Raw genomic sequence first — 17610 nt, 5'->3', positions numbered from 1 at the left:
TCACAGGTCAGCAATCACCTAATCGATCATAACACCATTCGCAAATAAGAAAAACATAAACAATTAAGTCCGCAACATGATATGCCATCCCTTTCATACAAACACAGATTGCAATTCATATATGCCACATTATTTACAAACAAGTACAAATCAAGAAACAATTAAATCATCATCATGAATTACAGTGTAATATCAACACCATCAATCAGACGAGACAGAGATACATGGCAATAAACATATAGAGAGTAAACATACAGAGAGGAACTGCTTCAGATCCTTCCCAAAAGCAATCTTCCGCAGGATAACAAAAGAGTGGTTGATCTCTGATCTAATTGCAGAAGCAATCTGCAGAACCGACTTCTATGGAATTTGAACTTGTGAATGTGGGGTGGAGACCTGAATGTAACAAATTGGTGTTAAGTGAATAATTCCAAACATATGAAACTTAGATCATCACACCCAAACGCAAACAGAAGAATTAAATAAAGAATCGAAGGCATATGCAATTTAATTAGACAAATAAGTGAACTTTCCCATGCCATAATCCGAAAGGCCAACAGAAATCTCTCGTTACAGGACGTAATACAGAACTTAAAAGACAAAACTTAAAGGACAAAACTTAAAACTAATAAAAATTAGGTGAACCAATTGAAGAGAACATAACCCTTGTAACCAATCTGGAAAAGATGCTTTTAAATCCCAGAAAAAAAAATTATTAGGAGTTTTTAAAAAACCATCATTTCAATTATTTTCTAGTCTTACATTTGGGAAAAAACAGAAAATATAACTAAAAACACCAACTTTCTCAAAAAACTACAACTACTTTAACAAATTTCCATCACTCAACACTGAAGAATGGAACACGCTAGAATTGAAACATTAAAAACAACATGTACCCATTTCAAAGACCAAAAATCCTGCAAGGACAAAAAAAATCCGAGAAAATCAGTACATCAGTACTCCCTGCAAAACCCCAAAATCAGAAAATTAGAAAAAGAACCCAAATCAGTGGCATGGTCCTCGTTTCTCCATTAATCAGTAGGTAATGACCTAATGAAAAAGAACCCAAAACAGACAGCTTAAATTATGGAAAGTGCTTATAAAGCTCATGAATAACTTTCAGAGCCTGCATAGAAATGGCATAGTGATAGCGCAGATAATAACAGATAATAAAACTATGCACAGTATAACCTAAATCCGATATGTTGCATTCCACATATACACACATAGATATGTCTACATATACATAGATGACCCACAGATATTAACACCATGCGGAGGTGTGCACGCGCACAAACATAAAATAAACATGCATAGTTAATTTTAGACAATAATACCTCGGAACATAAGTTGCAATTTAGGACTATTTGGTTGACTCAAAAAATATTGATGGGTTAGAAAAACCACAAAAAAAAAATACAAAGACAGATGTTTTTATGTCGTTCATTTCTTGCGTCGACAAAACACACACACCTGTGTTTTAATGCTCCTCAAATACTCAATGAGAAGGCACCAGGCAAAAAGAAGGTCAAGGCTGGAAAGAAGCTTCCAAAGAGAACAATCTATAAAGCAGACCACAAAAATTAGACAAAACCCACAAACTAAACAGTAAAAAACCTCTAAAATAAAAAAAACTAAACTGCAAATACTCTATGTGCTTCCTCAATTCTAGTGTAAACCCCCAAAATAAACTGCAAACACTCTAGAAATCGTAAAATGAACTGCAAACCCATCAATCATTTCCCAAAACCACAGAACCAAGAGTTAAAAAGGGAGTGCGGGAGAGAGAAGCAGCCAAAATACAGAGAAGATGGCAAGAGAGAGAGAGAGAGAGAAGTGAATTCTTTTGGTACCTCTGGTTCCTGCCCTTGTTATTTGTTTTTCATTTCTTTATTGGTAACTTGCTCAAGTCCAAAGGCAATTAAACATAACTAGTAAAGCACCATAATAAAGCATGAGAGATATCTATTTTAATTAAATCCGTTGTGGGCTCACTGTGATTGTACATCATCATCATAAATAATGCACGCTTGAACCCCATTTTAGTTTCATGCCTATCATAATTAAATCATGGATGGTCAAGAAGCATAGGACTGAGAAATCAGAGCCTAATTTCCAATATCAAAAGAGTACGAATTATTCAACTTAAACACTAATTTCGTTAACGAAGATTAAAATAGGCACGAAATCCATACAATTTATACGTTACCATTGATTCAAGTTCTGGTAGGTATCCATGGAAACTATCTGTTGCCGCTCTCTCAGTTCCCATATTTTCTGTATATTCCATTAAACAATATAAACTTTTGATGCTCTTTCATCTGAAGCTAAAACAGATTACCAATAATAACAAAGAGGTATAAATAATAGAAATCAATTTTTTGCCGACTTTAGAGAATCTCTGCAAATTTAAGCCTAACATTATGTGATTGCCTCACTTCTTCAGTAACTCAGAGGAGGTGAATTACTCAAAGTATGGAGAACTTCTGCTAACATATTTCAAGCACTTATAACATTAAATGTAATGACAGGTTGACATTTTTTTTTTTTTTTTTTTTTTAAAGAATTGTTGCAAGAAGTTTGACCCCTTGACTTTTTATTTCTGTAAGGATTTATAGGTACATATAAAATCCATATTATATATAGTTCATAGATGAGAGTACTTCAAACACCAAATATTTATTCATGATTGGAGATAAGAAAGCTTACTGAGAGGCGATCGCCTTTGTGATGTTTACTTTTGTGCTTATCCTTTGTCTTCTTTTCTGAGGAAGAATATGTCAATGTGATAAGTAATTTCCCATAAAGAATCTCATCCTCAATAGGCTAAAAAAACTACAATGGTTAGTCAAATAATGTACTTTCATGTAGTTAATCTCCTAGGTTTGTGTTTACTTTTTCAATATCAAAACAACTCGATGAAACAACGTTTTCCCATACTCTACAAACACCAAATATGCCCGATAAACCACTAACAATGCCATTACTCTAATTCGACTGCAGAGTGAGAGTTAAGATAAGAAGATACTCACAGGCCAAAACGGACGACATCACCAACACGTAAATCGAAAAGCCACAACCAAATTTAATTTTGTTGTTACTTTGATTTTTTTTTTCTTGAATCTGTTTGGATGCTGAGAACGTGTGGGATGGGATTATTAATTACCGGCAGGGAAAGATGACAATTTCTCCCATTTGGATTTGCAGGTGAAGGAATCATAGCCGAGGGATTGCAGTCCGTCGGTGACCATCTTCCTCAAATCGTCTTTTTGTTTGAGATTCTTGTTTGCTTCGACGATCCTCGCCGTATCGGCCAGGAGGTTTCTCTCCGAGACGCTCACGCATGGAATCAGACTCTGATTAAACAATAATTAAGCAAACAATCAATCATCCATATTCATATTCATATTCTGTGTTTGGTTGCCAAGAAACCATGAGAAAATGCAAAAACAATTTACAAATCAAAAAGTGCAATCAAAGCAACGTTTATTTATAATTTTGTACCTTAAGAATATCGGAGGCGTAGCCACCGAACGAACCGGAGGAGATTGAATCACCGAAAACTCCACCGAATATATCGAGCTCGTCGTCGGAGCTGTCATTGCTGTTGCTGTGAAAACAATTGCAGCGGTTCCGTTCACATTTCGGCGGAGGCTGCTTCTCGTTGCTTTCTTCGATGAAATTATGAACCATCCTCGCCAAGCAGACCGAACTCCGCTCGAACTCAGGCCGCGGCGCCGACGATCACTTCATCCTTGCTGATATTGAGGCCGCTGGAGTGGCGAGTTGTGATGTGGACTCAGGCCTCTCGGCCGCTGGGTTTTACGGAGAAGGTGAAGACGGTGAGGGTTGAGAGAGATGCAGAGTCTGAAAGAGACTGAAAGACAGACGATCGAAGCAAAACGCGCGATGATAGACGCGTGTGCTTGGTTCAGAATGGCAAGCCCGTAAATACCCAATGACAGATTTGTCTCCCTCTCCCTCTCTCTATCTCTAATCCGATTACCAATCCGTCCCAAACCCTGCGGACAAAATTGTGGGCATTTTTATCAACGAAATAGTGGCAGAGTTGTAAATAGAATGAAATTCAGTGCAAAACACTGTTTATTTGAACAGTGCCAATTTGGAACCTTACTTTAGTCTAAAGTAAAGTAATGTGGAATCGAATCCATTTTTTACATGATTTATATAGAGTTCTGAACTACACCACAAATCCAAAGAAAACATAAATAAGAACATTAGAGGCTTGGAATCTCTCATATTTGTGTTCAATTCTAAAAGGATATATGCACCAACACGAAATATAAGTTACAACATACAATTTATTTTTTGCCTTGAAGAAGTTGTATGAAATAACGAGGGATAAGTGTGCGAAAATCATTTTCAATATTTTATCGAGCCTTCAGTAGGGAAATAGTGATTTCATTAGCCGAGCATGCTTTAGACGGCTTCAAGTTCAGTCAGATCCCTTTCACTGTAAAAACCAGGCTTTAGAGGTGGAGGCAATGCACCTTCACCTCCCAACATTAGAACTGCAGCTGACATGCTCGGCCTGTCTTCCGGATTCCACTGCACACACAAAAGACCCGCATGAATCGTTCGTACAATTTTATGCAGATGGATGTGACTCCTTTACCAATTTATCAAAAAGTTCGAGAGGCCTACTAGCCGTGTGTAGAATCCATGCCTAAAACACGAAAACTAGTCTACTTAGTAGAAGTAGCAGAATCAAGCGATAAAAAGATTTAACTTGGCATTTGACGTTGTCACACTCACATGTCCATGAAGGTTGAGTTTGTGGTTTGGATGAGAGAATCCTCTATTTTTGCTCCCACTCACTATCTCTAGCACCAAAACACCAAAGCTATAGATGTCAGACTTTATAGAGTAGAAACCATCAATTGCATATTGTGAAGATGTAGACATCAAAATTTCGGTGAAATGAATGTTGACCAATAATTAAAATTTCAACACTCACGTGTCACATAAATTTTACATGTAGCGTGCGACTCAACGAAAAATCGAAATAAATTGGAAAAGTCATCAAATAGGACACGTGTCAATACCTGGCAGAAATGATTTATTTCATCTGATTATTTAAATCCAAAAATCAAGTTTTGGAATTCTATAAATAGGAAGTCAAGGCATTCATTTGAGAGAGAAAAGAAAGGAAGAAGAAAAGAAAGAAAGAAGGGAATTTACATCACACCAAAACCTTGAAGCCTTGAAACTCTAAAGCTCTCAAGCAAAATCCCGAAGGATCAAGAAAACACTCTTCGTTCTTCGTCAAACCCTCCTTCAAGGTCAAGCCCCAACGGCCCTTGAAGAACTTCCGCCGACTCAAGATCAAGCCCCGACGGCCCCTTGAAGAAAGTGTTCATCATCCGTTCGTCCTAAGATCAAGCCCCAACGGCCCTTTGGATCAACAACCTCAACAAATCCACACATCCAATCAGTCTTCAAGATTAGGCCCAAAAGCCCTTGAAGATCCGCTCATCCATCAACCCTCAAAATCAAGCCCCGACGGCCTCTTGAAGAGATCCATACACTCAGTCTTCAAGATTAGGCCCAAAAGCCCTTGAAGATCCGCTCATCCATCAACCCTCAAAATCAAGCCCCGACGGCCTCTTGAAGAAATCCATACACTCAGTCTTCAAGATTAGGCCCAAAAGCCCTTGAAGATCCGCTCATCCATCAACCCTCAAGATCAAGCCCCGACGGCCCCTTGAAGAAATCCATACACCCAGTCTTCAAGATCAAGCTCAAAAGCCCTCGAAGATCCGTTCATCAACTGTTCATCCCTAGATCAAGCCCCGACGGCCCTTTGGATCAACAGCTCATCCACAAACCTACACCCTACGAAGATAGAATCAGAGGATCAAATAACAAAGAGATTGTAACCCCAAAATCATTAAACATAAAATATATTTTGTACACGGTATTCTTGTTTCTTGTTTCAGGAACTTTTCGTGTTTACAAATTTGGCACGCCCAGTGGGACTTCTCTACCTCTCATCTCTATCCTCAAATCATCGAAAAACGCAAATGGCATCAAGAAAGGATCAAGCTGTTCCTGCAATCAAAGCAAAGAACAAGAACATCATCGCCACAAGTGGTGATATTTCGGGCATCATAACCCGAAGTAAGGCAAGAGCTCTTTTTGCTGCAGCTTCCGCCCCTGCATTAACTCTGTCAAAGGAACAAGAGCACTTGAGGTACGAGCCTGTGATCACCCTAGCCTCGCTAAGGGCATCAAAGGGGGAAAGCCCGAGGAAATACTCAGAGTCCCTACTCTCCGACGCTGATTCGAGCGGTAATACAACCATGCAAGTCATGACCACCGGAGCAACTTCAATCGAGGAGCAGCTAGCTCAGATGAATGAAGCAATCGCAAAGCTCACACGGACTGTGGAAGAGAAGGACTTGCAGATTGCCGCACTTGTCAACCAACTAGATGTGCTGCCCGACGTGAAAGTCGACCCAAATATTGGCCTATTAAAGAAAGAAGACGACGAAGAAGAGGAGCCACCAGTGGAGAAAGTTGAAGAGAAGCTGAAGCTAGACCAATCAACGGCATTCATGGGATCTCTCTCTATCCAGCAGCTACAAGAGATGATCGCAAGCACTGTCAAGACACAGTACGAAGGAAGCTCGCATGACTCCGTACTGTACTCAAAGCCTTACTCCAAGAAGATTGATGCTTTAAAGATGCCAAGGGGTTATCAGCCCCCAAAATTCATGCAGTTCGATGGAAAAGGCAACCCGAAGCAACATGTCGCCCATTTCATTGAAACTTGCAACAATGCTGGGACAGAGGGAGACTACCTCGTCAAACAGTTCGTGCGTTCGCTGAAAAATAACGCTTTTGATTGGTACACTGACCTCGAACCTGAGTCTATCAACAGTTGGGACCAGCTAGAAAGGGAATTCCTCAACCGTTTCTACAGCACTCGTCGTACTGTAAGCATGCTAGAGCTGACCAGTACGAAACAGTGGAGAGATGAACCTGTCGTCAACTACATAAATAGGTGGCGCTCCTTAAGTCTGGATTGCAAAGATCGGCTTTCTGAAACCTCTGCCATTGAGATGTGCGTTCAAGGCATGCACTGGGGGTTACATTACATCCTCCAAGGTATAAAACCAAGAACATTCGAAGAGCTAGCAACTCGTTCCCACGACATGGAGCTGAGTATCGCTAATCATGGGAAAAAGGAGCCAATTACTAACTTCAATAAGGAGAAAGTATTCGCCCCAAATGTAGACAAGACCGGGAAGAAGCCCGCTAAGGAAGCTTTCACCGTCAACACTACCCCCATCAAGACCTCCTCAGCGCCCATCAAGATCTCCTCCAAGAAAAAAGCGAAGGAGATAAAGACAAGTGAGCCTTCTCGCACCCAAGACAGATACAAGAGCACCTTGAGAGAGTTGGAACAGAAAACGTACCCTTTTCCTGACTCTGACATGGCTGCCATGTTAGATGACTTGCTGGAAAAAAAGGTGATTGAGCTACCCGAATGCAAACGTCCTGAAGAAATGAATCGCACAAACGATCCTAGGTACTGCAAGTAACATCGTATTGTGAGCCATCCTGTTGGCAAGTGCTTCGTTCTCAAAGAACTCATCATGAAGCTAGCACAACAAGGGCAAATTGAGCTCGACCTTGAGGACACGGCCGCAACGCATACCACTACAATTGCGTTTGGATCATTTAATCATATGCCTCTCCAAATGACACCTGACCGTTCCCGTGAATGCTTAAGTTGCACGGCACCTCCTACACAACCATCACTGGAGAGAAGCGACCAAGATACACATGCTGATGATGAAGAAGGATGGATATTGGTAACCTACAAAAAGACAAGGAAACCAAGACCACAAGTCATACAGCCAAAGGTGGAACAAAGAAGAAATCACCACGGCCGCAACAATGCGAAGCCTAAAAGAAACATAAAGCATAATAAAACAACATATGCTAGGGAACCTATGGAGCAGGAGCCACGCATTCCCGTTTCCTTACGTGAGTACTTCCTGAATGACTTTTTCCAACAGTGCACTACCGTGGCCTGTCACATGGTTGAAGTAGAAATAGAAGAGCCCTCAAAAGGCAAAGCTATCGCCACTGAGGTAGAAAAGACCCTTACACCTGGAGAAGGTCTGCCAACACACTTTAGCATCGAGGAAGCGCTACCATTGCCAAAAAAGATGCGAAGAGCACTAGCAGCAGTCTTGGCAGGTTCCGACGACCACGAAGTGCAAGAAAGTAACGACGAAGGCTCGAAGCTTCAGCCACATGAATGTGCCACATGTTGTGCCACCCATGACGTAATTAACTTCACTGACGAAGACCTACTGTTGGGATCAAAGCCTCACAACCGTCCTCTCTTCGTCTCCGGGTACATAAAGGAATACAAAGTCAACCGCATGCTTGTGGATGGTGGGTCGGCCATAAACATCATGCCAAAATCAACAATGACCATAATCGGCATCAAGGTGAATGAACTATCCCTGAGCCGTCTGTTGATCCAGGGTTTTAACCAAGGAGGACAAAGGGCGATAGGCATGATCCGAGTAGAGATGACCATGGGTGAGCTCAAATCAAGCACGATATTTTACGTGATTGATGCAAGAACTTCCTATAGCTTGCTCTTAGGAAGACCTTGGATCCACGCAAATGGGGTAGTGCCGTCCACCCTTCATCAATGCCTAAAATTTTACCGAGAAGGAGTGAAGGTGATCCAAGGTGATACCAAACCGTTCACCGAAGCCGAATCACACTTTGCAGATGCCAAGTTCTACATGGATGAAGAGACGGTACCCGAAGCCCTTCCGGAAGAGATCAAATCCACGGGCAGAGCAGCACCTAAAAAGCAGGAGTGGCAAGCCATGCCTAAAAAGCAAAAAGAGCAGGCCGTGCCATCTTCAAGCAAAGACGATGACGAGCTTGCTAAACCTGCAACAACCAAAGGGAGTAGGATGCCGTCAGAAGGACCGAACGCACCCATATTCCGGTATATCCCAATGTCAAGAAGAAAGAATGGTCAATCTCCATTCGAAACTAGAAAAGCCGATACACAGTGGCACACGGATAATGTGAACTTGCTCAAGACAAATGCAGTTTTGCCTTTGACACAGCTCGGGGGTGCTAAGGTCGCAAGACTACCACAAGGCTTCATAAAAGCTCTACCAAAGAAGGTGGAATCAAGCTTTCTTCCAACCAAGAGGACCGAGGAAGGTTTCGACCCTAACGCCTACAAACTCATGTCAAAGGCCGGGTACGACTTCGCTTCTTCTGCGGTGGCTGGAAAGAAGGTTTCAAACACTGTCAATGACGAAGAACGTAACCTCACCAAAACTCAAAAGAAGTTGAAGGAGCATGGTTACGGAGTTGACAATAACAAAGCCGGACTTGGTTTCACACCAAATGCACCTGTGATGATTTCAAGCCAAGTGAAAAACACTAGCACTCAATATGTCAGCATGAGCATTGAACAAGATCAAGAAGAGCCTAAACCCTCCCCTCGGACGTCGGTCTTCGATAGGATGAGCCATTCAAGCTCCAGAACTTCAGTGTTTAATCGCATTGGTGGTCAAGATCGAACCTCTGTCTTCAAGAGACTTAACGCGCCGACATCCCAAAGCTCTGTTTTTGAAAGGTTGTTAAAGCTTAAGAAACAAAGCAACACAGTTATCTTTCCTCTGCGACGATCAACTTCAGAAAGATTTGAAGATAATGAGAAACCTTTTGGAAAGAGGAAGACAACCCCAAAGGGAGAAAAGCTCGATGGGTTAGGAGAAAATGACAACCTTCGAAGCCTGATTCCTTCAAGGATGAAGCGCCAAGCAATCCTAGAGGTTGACACAAAAGGACCACTGAAGGTAAGGAGGCGCATCATCATCCACACTGGCAAATCTTCATGCCAACAAACCCAAGAGAACGGCACTGAAGATGAAATCCCTAAGAAAGATGTCGCTTCTGGCTCTTTCGACTCAAAGTCTTCACCTCAACCGCTGGGGGCATGCTCCAAAACCATGTCAGTCAAGTCAAGTGAAGATGAAGGATGGATTCATGTCACTCCGAAGAAACTGCACGAGAAACATATATCTTGTCCACAAGTTCACCAATCGGAAAGGGGGCAAAGCAGTTACCGTCAACCTTCAAAGCTACATGAAAATGTTGAGGATGATGAAATTACAACACAAAGATCGTTCATGCGGGATCTTTTCTTCCTCGAAGACGTCTTCAATTACTCAATCAAGGCTCCTTGCTATGAAGATTGTGAGGAATGCATTTCGAAGATCGCTTCGAAGAAATTGGACAAGCAGCAACCATCTTGTCCACAAGTTTATCAATCAGAAAGGAGGGAAAGCAGCTTTCGCCAACCTCCAGAACAATGTGAAAGTGTTGGAGATAATGAAATTTCGACACAAAGATCGTCCATCCCCATCACAATGTGTGACCTCTTCCCAGAAGACTTCTTCAATTACTCGGTCAAGGCTCCTTCCTATGAAGATTGCGAGGAACGCCTCTCCCAGAACACCAAACAATCCTTATGCCAACAAGCTCGAGAAGACAGCACTGAAGAGGAGATCCAAGATGTTTTCCACATCACGGTTCAAGAAGGTGAAGAAGACGAAATCCCCGAGGAAGATGTCACTGCTGCGCCACCACAGCTCGAAGATGGGGGGCAAGCCACGGTCGATGATCTCAAGGAACTCAACTTAGGTACAAGCAAGGAACCAAAGCCTATCTTTGTAAGTGCATTATTAAGTACAGATGAGATAAAGGAGTATTATCAGCTGTTGTTAGAGTACAAAGACGTCTTTGCCTGGACCTACAAAGAAATGCCCGGCCTAGACCCTATCATCGCTGTTCATCATCTTGCGGTCAGGCTTGAAACACGACCGATAAAGCAAACTCAAAGACGCTATCGATCTGAGCTTATCCCACAAATCGAGGTCGAGATCGACAAGCTAATCGAAGCAGGCTTTATTCGAGAAGTGCAATACCCCAAGTGGATCTCCAACATCGTCATTGTCCTTAAGAAATCAGGACAAATACGTGTTTGCGTAGACTTCCGGGACCTCAACGATGCTTGCCCAAAGGATGACTTCCCCTTGCCAATCATTGAAATCATGGTGGATGCAACCACTGGCCATGAGTCATTATCATTCATGGATGGCTCTTCTGGGTACAATCAAATTCGCATGGCCCTCGAAGACGAGGAACTAACAGCCTTTCGTACTCCAAAAGGTATCTACTCTACAAGGTAATGCCCTTTGGTCTAAAGAACGCTGGAGCTACGTATCAACGCGCAATGCAGAAAATCTTCAATGACATGCTACACAAAACGTAGAATGTTACGTTGATGATGTGGTGGTTAAGACGAAGAAAAGATCAGACCACTTGAAGGATCTGCGAATAGTGTTCGAAAGGCTGCGAAAATACAACCTCAAGATGAACCCGTTAAAGTGTGCGTTTGGCGTCACCTCTGGAAAATTCCTCGGCTTCATCGTCAAGCACCGTGGCATTGAAGTAGACCAATCAAAGATCAAGGCCATTCAAAGCATGCCCGAGCCAAGAAACCTGCACGAGCTGAAAAGTCTACAAGGACGGCTAGCCTTCATCAGACGCTTTATCTCCAACCTTGCAGGGCGTTGTCAACCGTTTAGTCGCCTTATGAAGAAAGATGTTCCATTCGTATGGGACAAAGCATGCCATAATGATTTTGAAAGCATAAAGAAATATTTGTCAAGTCCACCTGTCCTGGGGGCACCTATGCCCGGGAAACCACTCATATTGTATATTGCTGCTCAGGAAAGTTCAATCGGAGCACTCTTGGCGCAAGAGAATGAATCCCAAAAAGAAGGAGCACTTTACTACCTCAGTCGAACTCTCACCGGCGCTGAGTTGAACTATTCCCCAATAGAAAAGATGTGCCTCGCTTTGGTGTTTGCCATTCAGAAACTCAGACATTACATGCATGCTTACACCATCCACTTGGTTGCTAAAGCCGACCCTGTCAAATACGTTATGACTAAGCCAGTCTTGACAGGGCGACTCGCTAAATGGGCTTTGCTTCTTAATCAATATGAGATCATCTACGTCTCAGCTAAAGCCGTCAAGGGACAAGCGCTAGCAGACTTCCTTGCCGATCATCCAATCCCGGCTGATTGGAAAATCTCAGACGACTTGCCTGACGAGGAGGTGTTCTACATCGACATCTTCCCGACATGGACGATGTTCTTCGACGGATCCGCACGAGCAGACGGAGCGGGGGCAGGAGTAGTATTCATGTCGCCACAAAGGCAAATACTACCTTACTCCTTCCAACTGAATGAGCTATGCTCCAACAATGTTGCTGAGTACCAAGCATTGATCATCGGGCTCCAAATGGCAATCAACATGGAAATCACAACTCTTGAGGTATATGGCGATTCCAAACTCATAATCAATCAACTCTTAACTGAATATGAGGTGAGGAAAGATGATCTCGTCCCATACTTCCGGCTAGCGACCCGACTGCTACAAAAGTTCGAAGCTGTGACGCTAGAACATGTGCCAAGAAAGGAAAATCAAATGGCAGACGCTCTCTCCAATCTAGCTTCAAGTATGACACTAGGAAAAGATGAAGTTGCAGACGTGCCAATTTGCCAAAGATGGGTGATTCCGCTCGTTAATGAAATGTCACTAGATGATACAAATGTCATCTCAGTACTTCCAGTCGATGCTGAAGAGTGGAGACAGCCGCTGATCGACTACTTGGAGCACGGAAAGCTTCCAGATGATCTTAGACACCGTTCCGAAATACGTCGACGAGCACCTCGCTTCCTTTACTACAAAGGAACACTCTACCGACGCTCTTTTGAAGGACTGCTCCTGAGATGCCTAGGTGAGGAAGAAATTAATCAAGCCATGGAAGAAGCACATTCAGGTGTGTGTGGGGCACATCAATCTGGACCAAAGCTACATTTCCAGCTTAAAAGGATGGGTTACTACTGGCCGAGCATGGTGAAGGACTGCCTGGAACACGCCAAAAGGTGCCAAGCCTGCCAATTCCACGCCAACTTCATACATCAACCGCCTGAACCATTACACCCTACAGTTGCTTCATGGCCATTCGACGCATGGGGATTGGACGTTGTAGGACCAATTACGCCAAAGTCATCTGCAGGGGAAGCTTACATCCTAGCTGCAACAGATTACTTCTCCAAGTGGGCTGAAGCCATAGCTTTAAGGGAAGTAAAAAAGGAAACTGTTGTTCGTTTCATCAAGGAGCATATCATCCACCGGTATGGGGTGCCTCGCTACATTATCACTGACAACGGAAAGCAGTTCTCCAACCGACTCGTGGACGAGCTTTGCGACAAATACAAGTTCAAGCAGCACAAGTCTTCCATGTATCATGCTCAGGCCAACGGCCTCGCGGAAGCATTCAACAAGACGCTGTGCAACCTCCTGAAAAAGGTAATCGGCCGAACAAAGAGAGACTGGCATGAAAGAATAAGTGAAGCACTTTGGGCATATAGGACTAAACATAAGACTCCTACCCAAGCTACACCTTATTCTCTCGTATATGGCGTAGAAGCTGTTCTACCGCTTGAAAGTCAAATCCCCTCACTAAGGATGGCTATACAAGAAGGCTTGACTGATGAACAAAATGCAAAGTTGCGCCTTCAGGAGTTGGAAGCGTTGGATGAGAGAAGGCTCGAAGCTCAACAACACTTGGAATGCTACCAAGCACGGTTATCCAAGGCATTCAACAAGAAAGTCCGCCCAAGGTCTTTCCAAGCCGGAGATCTCGTGCTGGCATTGCGTAGGCCTATCATTACAACTCATAAGACAAAAAGCAAGTTCACATCAAAGTGGGATGGACCCTACGTAATACAAGAGATCTACACCAATGGCGCCTACTTAATCATGGCAGCAGACGGGTTGGAGATCGGCCCCATCAACGGCAGATTTTTGAAGCGCTACTACCCCTAAAGCAAACGCACCACGCTCCTGGCCCGCAAGAGCATAAACTGTGTACGGCAAAACCAGCATCAAAACCATCACTCATTTGAACTACGTTATGACTTGATCTCTTCTTTGGAAGAGTACGTAGGCAACTTGAAACTTCAAAACTTCAAGTACAGTCACATCAAAATAAATAAATAAATGTTTCATTAGAAGAAAGTCAATTTTATTACAACAAAAAAAAAAAAAAAAAAAAAAAAAAAAAAAAAACAGCCACAAAACTTGAACAGCAGGACAACAGACAGTGCAATGGTGTGCAGCGAACAGTGCAGCGATGACACCGCACAACAACGTCACCACCGAGGAAAATTATGATCAAAAGGCACTACACAGCATAAACTCGCTGCAGTCTTTTGCATAACCCCACACGGTAAAAGTGACACATTGCAACAAGCTCCAAGCAGCAGCAAGAGGCACAACAACGTCACCACCGAGGAAAATTATGATCAAAAGGCACTACATAGCATAAACTCGCTGCAGTCTTTTGCATAACCCTACACGGTAAAAGTGACACACTGCAACAAGCTCCAAGCAGCAGCAAGAGGCACAACAACGTCACCACCGAGGAAAATTATGATCAAAAGGCACTACACAGCATAAACTCGCTGCAGTCTTTTGCATAACCCCACACGGTAAAAGTGACACACTGCAACAAGCTCCAAGCAGCGGCAAGAGGCACGGCAACGTCACTACCAGGGGAAGACTGTGACCAAAAGGCATTACACAGCAAAATCCCTTTGCAATCTTTGCCCAACACCACTCTTTCTACACCACCAATTTATGCGTTCCTGGGTTCTTCGTCGGTTTGACAGCCTCAACCTTACAGCCTCAACCTTGCAGCCTCAACCTTCTTATAAAGAAAAAAATGACGATGAAGAATAGGTTGAGCCTCAACCTTCTTATAAAGAAAAAAAAAATGACGATGTAGAATAAAAAATAATAAAATAAAGTAAAAGGAAATGATGATGTTGGGAAGTAATGATGAAAGTAAAGAATAAAAAATAAAAAATAAAAAAAAACTAAAATAAAATAATAAAAAAAAAAAAAAAAAGAACATCTTTCGTGGATCAGCCACCGAAAGCAAAAAATATAAAATAATAAAATAATAAAAAATAATAAAATAAAGTAAAAGGAAATGATTATGTTGGGAAGTAATGATGAAAGTAGTAAAAAAAAAAAATAATAATAAAAAAATTAAAAAAATTAAAAAATTAAAAAATTAAAAATAAATAAAATAAAAATAAAAATAAAAAAAAATCTTTGGTGGATCAGCACCACTGAAAAGAAAAGAAAAAATTAAAAAATAAAAAAAATAAAAATAAAATAAAATAAAATAAAATCTTTGGTGGATAAGCACCACCGAAAAGAAAAGAAAAAAAAAAAAAAAAAAAAATCTTGGTGATGTATATGTTTTATCTGTATTTAGTACAATACACTGAATAAAATAAAGGATGTTCATTGATCTCCGAGAAATTACAAGTGTGTATATAAAAAAAAAAAAAAAAAAAAAGAAAAAAAAAAAAAAGATGGAGCTTTCACAAAGGTTGTTCACGTGAAGCCCCACTACGTGGCAAAACTCCAGGAGCGGGAGGCATCGAAGATAGAGCATTCGAGGCCTCAATACTTGGCCAAACGCTGGAAGACCCAGGAAAAAGGTGCATCTGGAGGAAAGAAGAAAACCTTTGACGGTCACTTTGAATCCGACCTTCAGACTCTTGCAGCTCATCAAGCTTCCTCTTCATGCCCGTCGAATAGTTGTTTGCAAGCACGTGCAAACTTCTATTTTCATACTTCAGCTGCTTGATCTCTTGCTTGAGACTTTCCACCTCTGCCATCAACGATTCAACCTGACGGGAACGAGCAAGTAGGCGTTGGCCCATGTTGGATACAGAGCCTGCACACTGAACGCTGAGAGCGAGGGACTCTTGAACGGCCAACTCATCGGACCGTCCTGAAAGCAGCCGACTATCTTCAGGAGTAAGGAGGTTCCTAGCTACTATCGTAGCTGTTGTTGCGTCCTTCATCACAGAGTCTTCACCTGTAAGAGGACCGTTAGAAGATAAAAAAGAAGGGCGCCATACATTACCTTGACGGGGCACAACCGGATCGCTGCTGAGACTCAAATCTAAGCAAAGGTTCGATGAGTTAGTCATTTTTCAAAGGTGTTCAAAAAGAAGGGATGGAGTAAAATTTCAAAGGGTCGGAGACGATTTTTCAAGAATGGGCAATCTTCAGAGTGTGAATGTTGGGGTGATCAATACCGTTATAAAAAGCCAAGGCGACACGACCACCGATTCAAAAAATCCGGATTTTCCTGCGTGAAGTTTGGCGACGCGTTCGCTGCTTTTCAGAAAACGCGTTCAACTTTGTCAAAAGATATCTGACAAAGTCGAGAACACGTGGAGGCCATCATCGCAACTACACGTCTTTAGCCGACAAGCGCAAAGTTCGGCGACGCTTTCTCTGCTTTTCAGAAAACGCGTGCAACTTTGTCAAAAGTGGCGCTCGTTCAGAAATCGAAGAGGCGTCGTTCAGAAATCGAAGAGGCGTCGTTCAGAAATCGAAGAGGCGTCGTTCAGATATCGAAGAGAGACGTTTGTCGACAAGGGTAAAAGAACAAGACCACCACTTGCTATTAAGAAATCCCTATATGTGTCGACCTTCGTTTCTTATGGCAAGGCAGACCTGAAGAAAATGTCCAACTCTTCCTCACCTCTGAAGGCGCACTCCCAGCAAAGCCTCTCGAAATACTCAATTCTTCTTCTTCCCTTGAGAAAACCTATTCAACCTTTGAAGATACCAGATGCCTGGAGTACAGATGACCCAGGAGGAAACAATAGATTGAAGCATGTGTTGATTCATTCACCGCTTCTTCAAAAGCAAAGGTATCTCATATCATCAAGGGCGAAAGCATAGGTATCTCATATCATCAAGGGCGAAAGCATAGGTATCTCATATCATGCTTTTTCCCTATCTTTTCCTTTGCCCTTGTTCTCACCTGCCAAGACAAGGACAGAGGAAGCAATATGTCGGAACCTCCACTCAAACCAGTTGCCACCAAGGAGTGAAGCACCATTTAAATGCAAAGGTTGCATTCAACTCCTGCATCGGAGGACAAATACTACAAGAGAAGATGCTAAACCTGCATAAGGAAATACCACTTCTGCAAAGGGGAGCAAGTAAGGCAAGCGAAAATGATACATCGAAGCATGTGGAGACAAGCACAACAAATATATGTGCTGATTTATTCGCTGCTTCTTCGAAAGCAAAGGTATCTCATATCATGCTTTTTCCCTGTCTTTTCCTTAGTCCCTGTTATTACTCGCATGGCAAAGTGAAAGAGAGCAGTCAGCGGCACTTGGAGTCAGTCTTCCGATCTGGAACCGACTACCTGGAATCTATTCCTGATTGCTTACCTAGTATTGCTCTCGAGTAGTCATCTTCAACGGTTGATACGCTGCCAGAGAAGGGACAAGGAAACTTCAATCTTTCCAACCTTCTTCAATACGAATTGGAAAGATTGAACAAAGAAACAGGTCAGCACCTCCACCTTGTACTTGCCTGCCATATCCTGAAACCGCTCGTAGACCTTCG

The 17610-nt window shown here is 42.4% G+C and overlaps 1 protein-coding gene across 10 annotated transcripts; it reads right to left on the bottom strand.

The window, feature by feature from the left end:
* Positions 1-258: 258 nt before the first annotated feature.
* LOC125470605 lies at positions 259-3788 on the bottom strand. 10 transcript variants are annotated; one of them, XM_048569907.1, is made up of 7 exons: positions 3505-3788; positions 3167-3356; positions 2710-2765; positions 2196-2277; positions 1474-1562; positions 897-963; positions 259-396 (listed from the first exon to the last, which is right to left on the bottom strand). In XM_048569907.1, the coding sequence occupies exons 1-4, from the start codon at positions 3691-3693 to the stop codon at positions 2206-2208; spliced, it is 507 nt and encodes a 168-aa protein (XP_048425864.1). In that variant the 5' UTR covers positions 3694-3788; the 3' UTR covers positions 259-396; positions 897-963; positions 1474-1562; positions 2196-2205. The 10 variants fall into 10 exon arrangements, with proteins under 10 accessions (XP_048425864.1, XP_048425871.1, XP_048425866.1 ...); XM_048569914.1 differs by having other exon boundaries at positions 2210-2277; XM_048569909.1 differs by lacking the exon at positions 1474-1562.
* Between the last annotated feature and the right edge of the window lie 13822 nt (positions 3789-17610).

The sequence above is a fragment of a genome, unplaced genomic scaffold (assembly GCF_019419815.1).
Source record: "Pyrus x bretschneideri cultivar Hongxiangsu unplaced genomic scaffold, Pyrus_bretschneideri_v1 Contig50, whole genome shotgun sequence".
NCBI classification, from domain to species: domain Eukaryota; kingdom Viridiplantae; phylum Streptophyta; class Magnoliopsida; order Rosales; family Rosaceae; genus Pyrus; species Pyrus x bretschneideri.
Note: the sequence above shows the minus strand (reverse complement) of the source record. Positions and strands in the feature narration are given on the sequence as shown.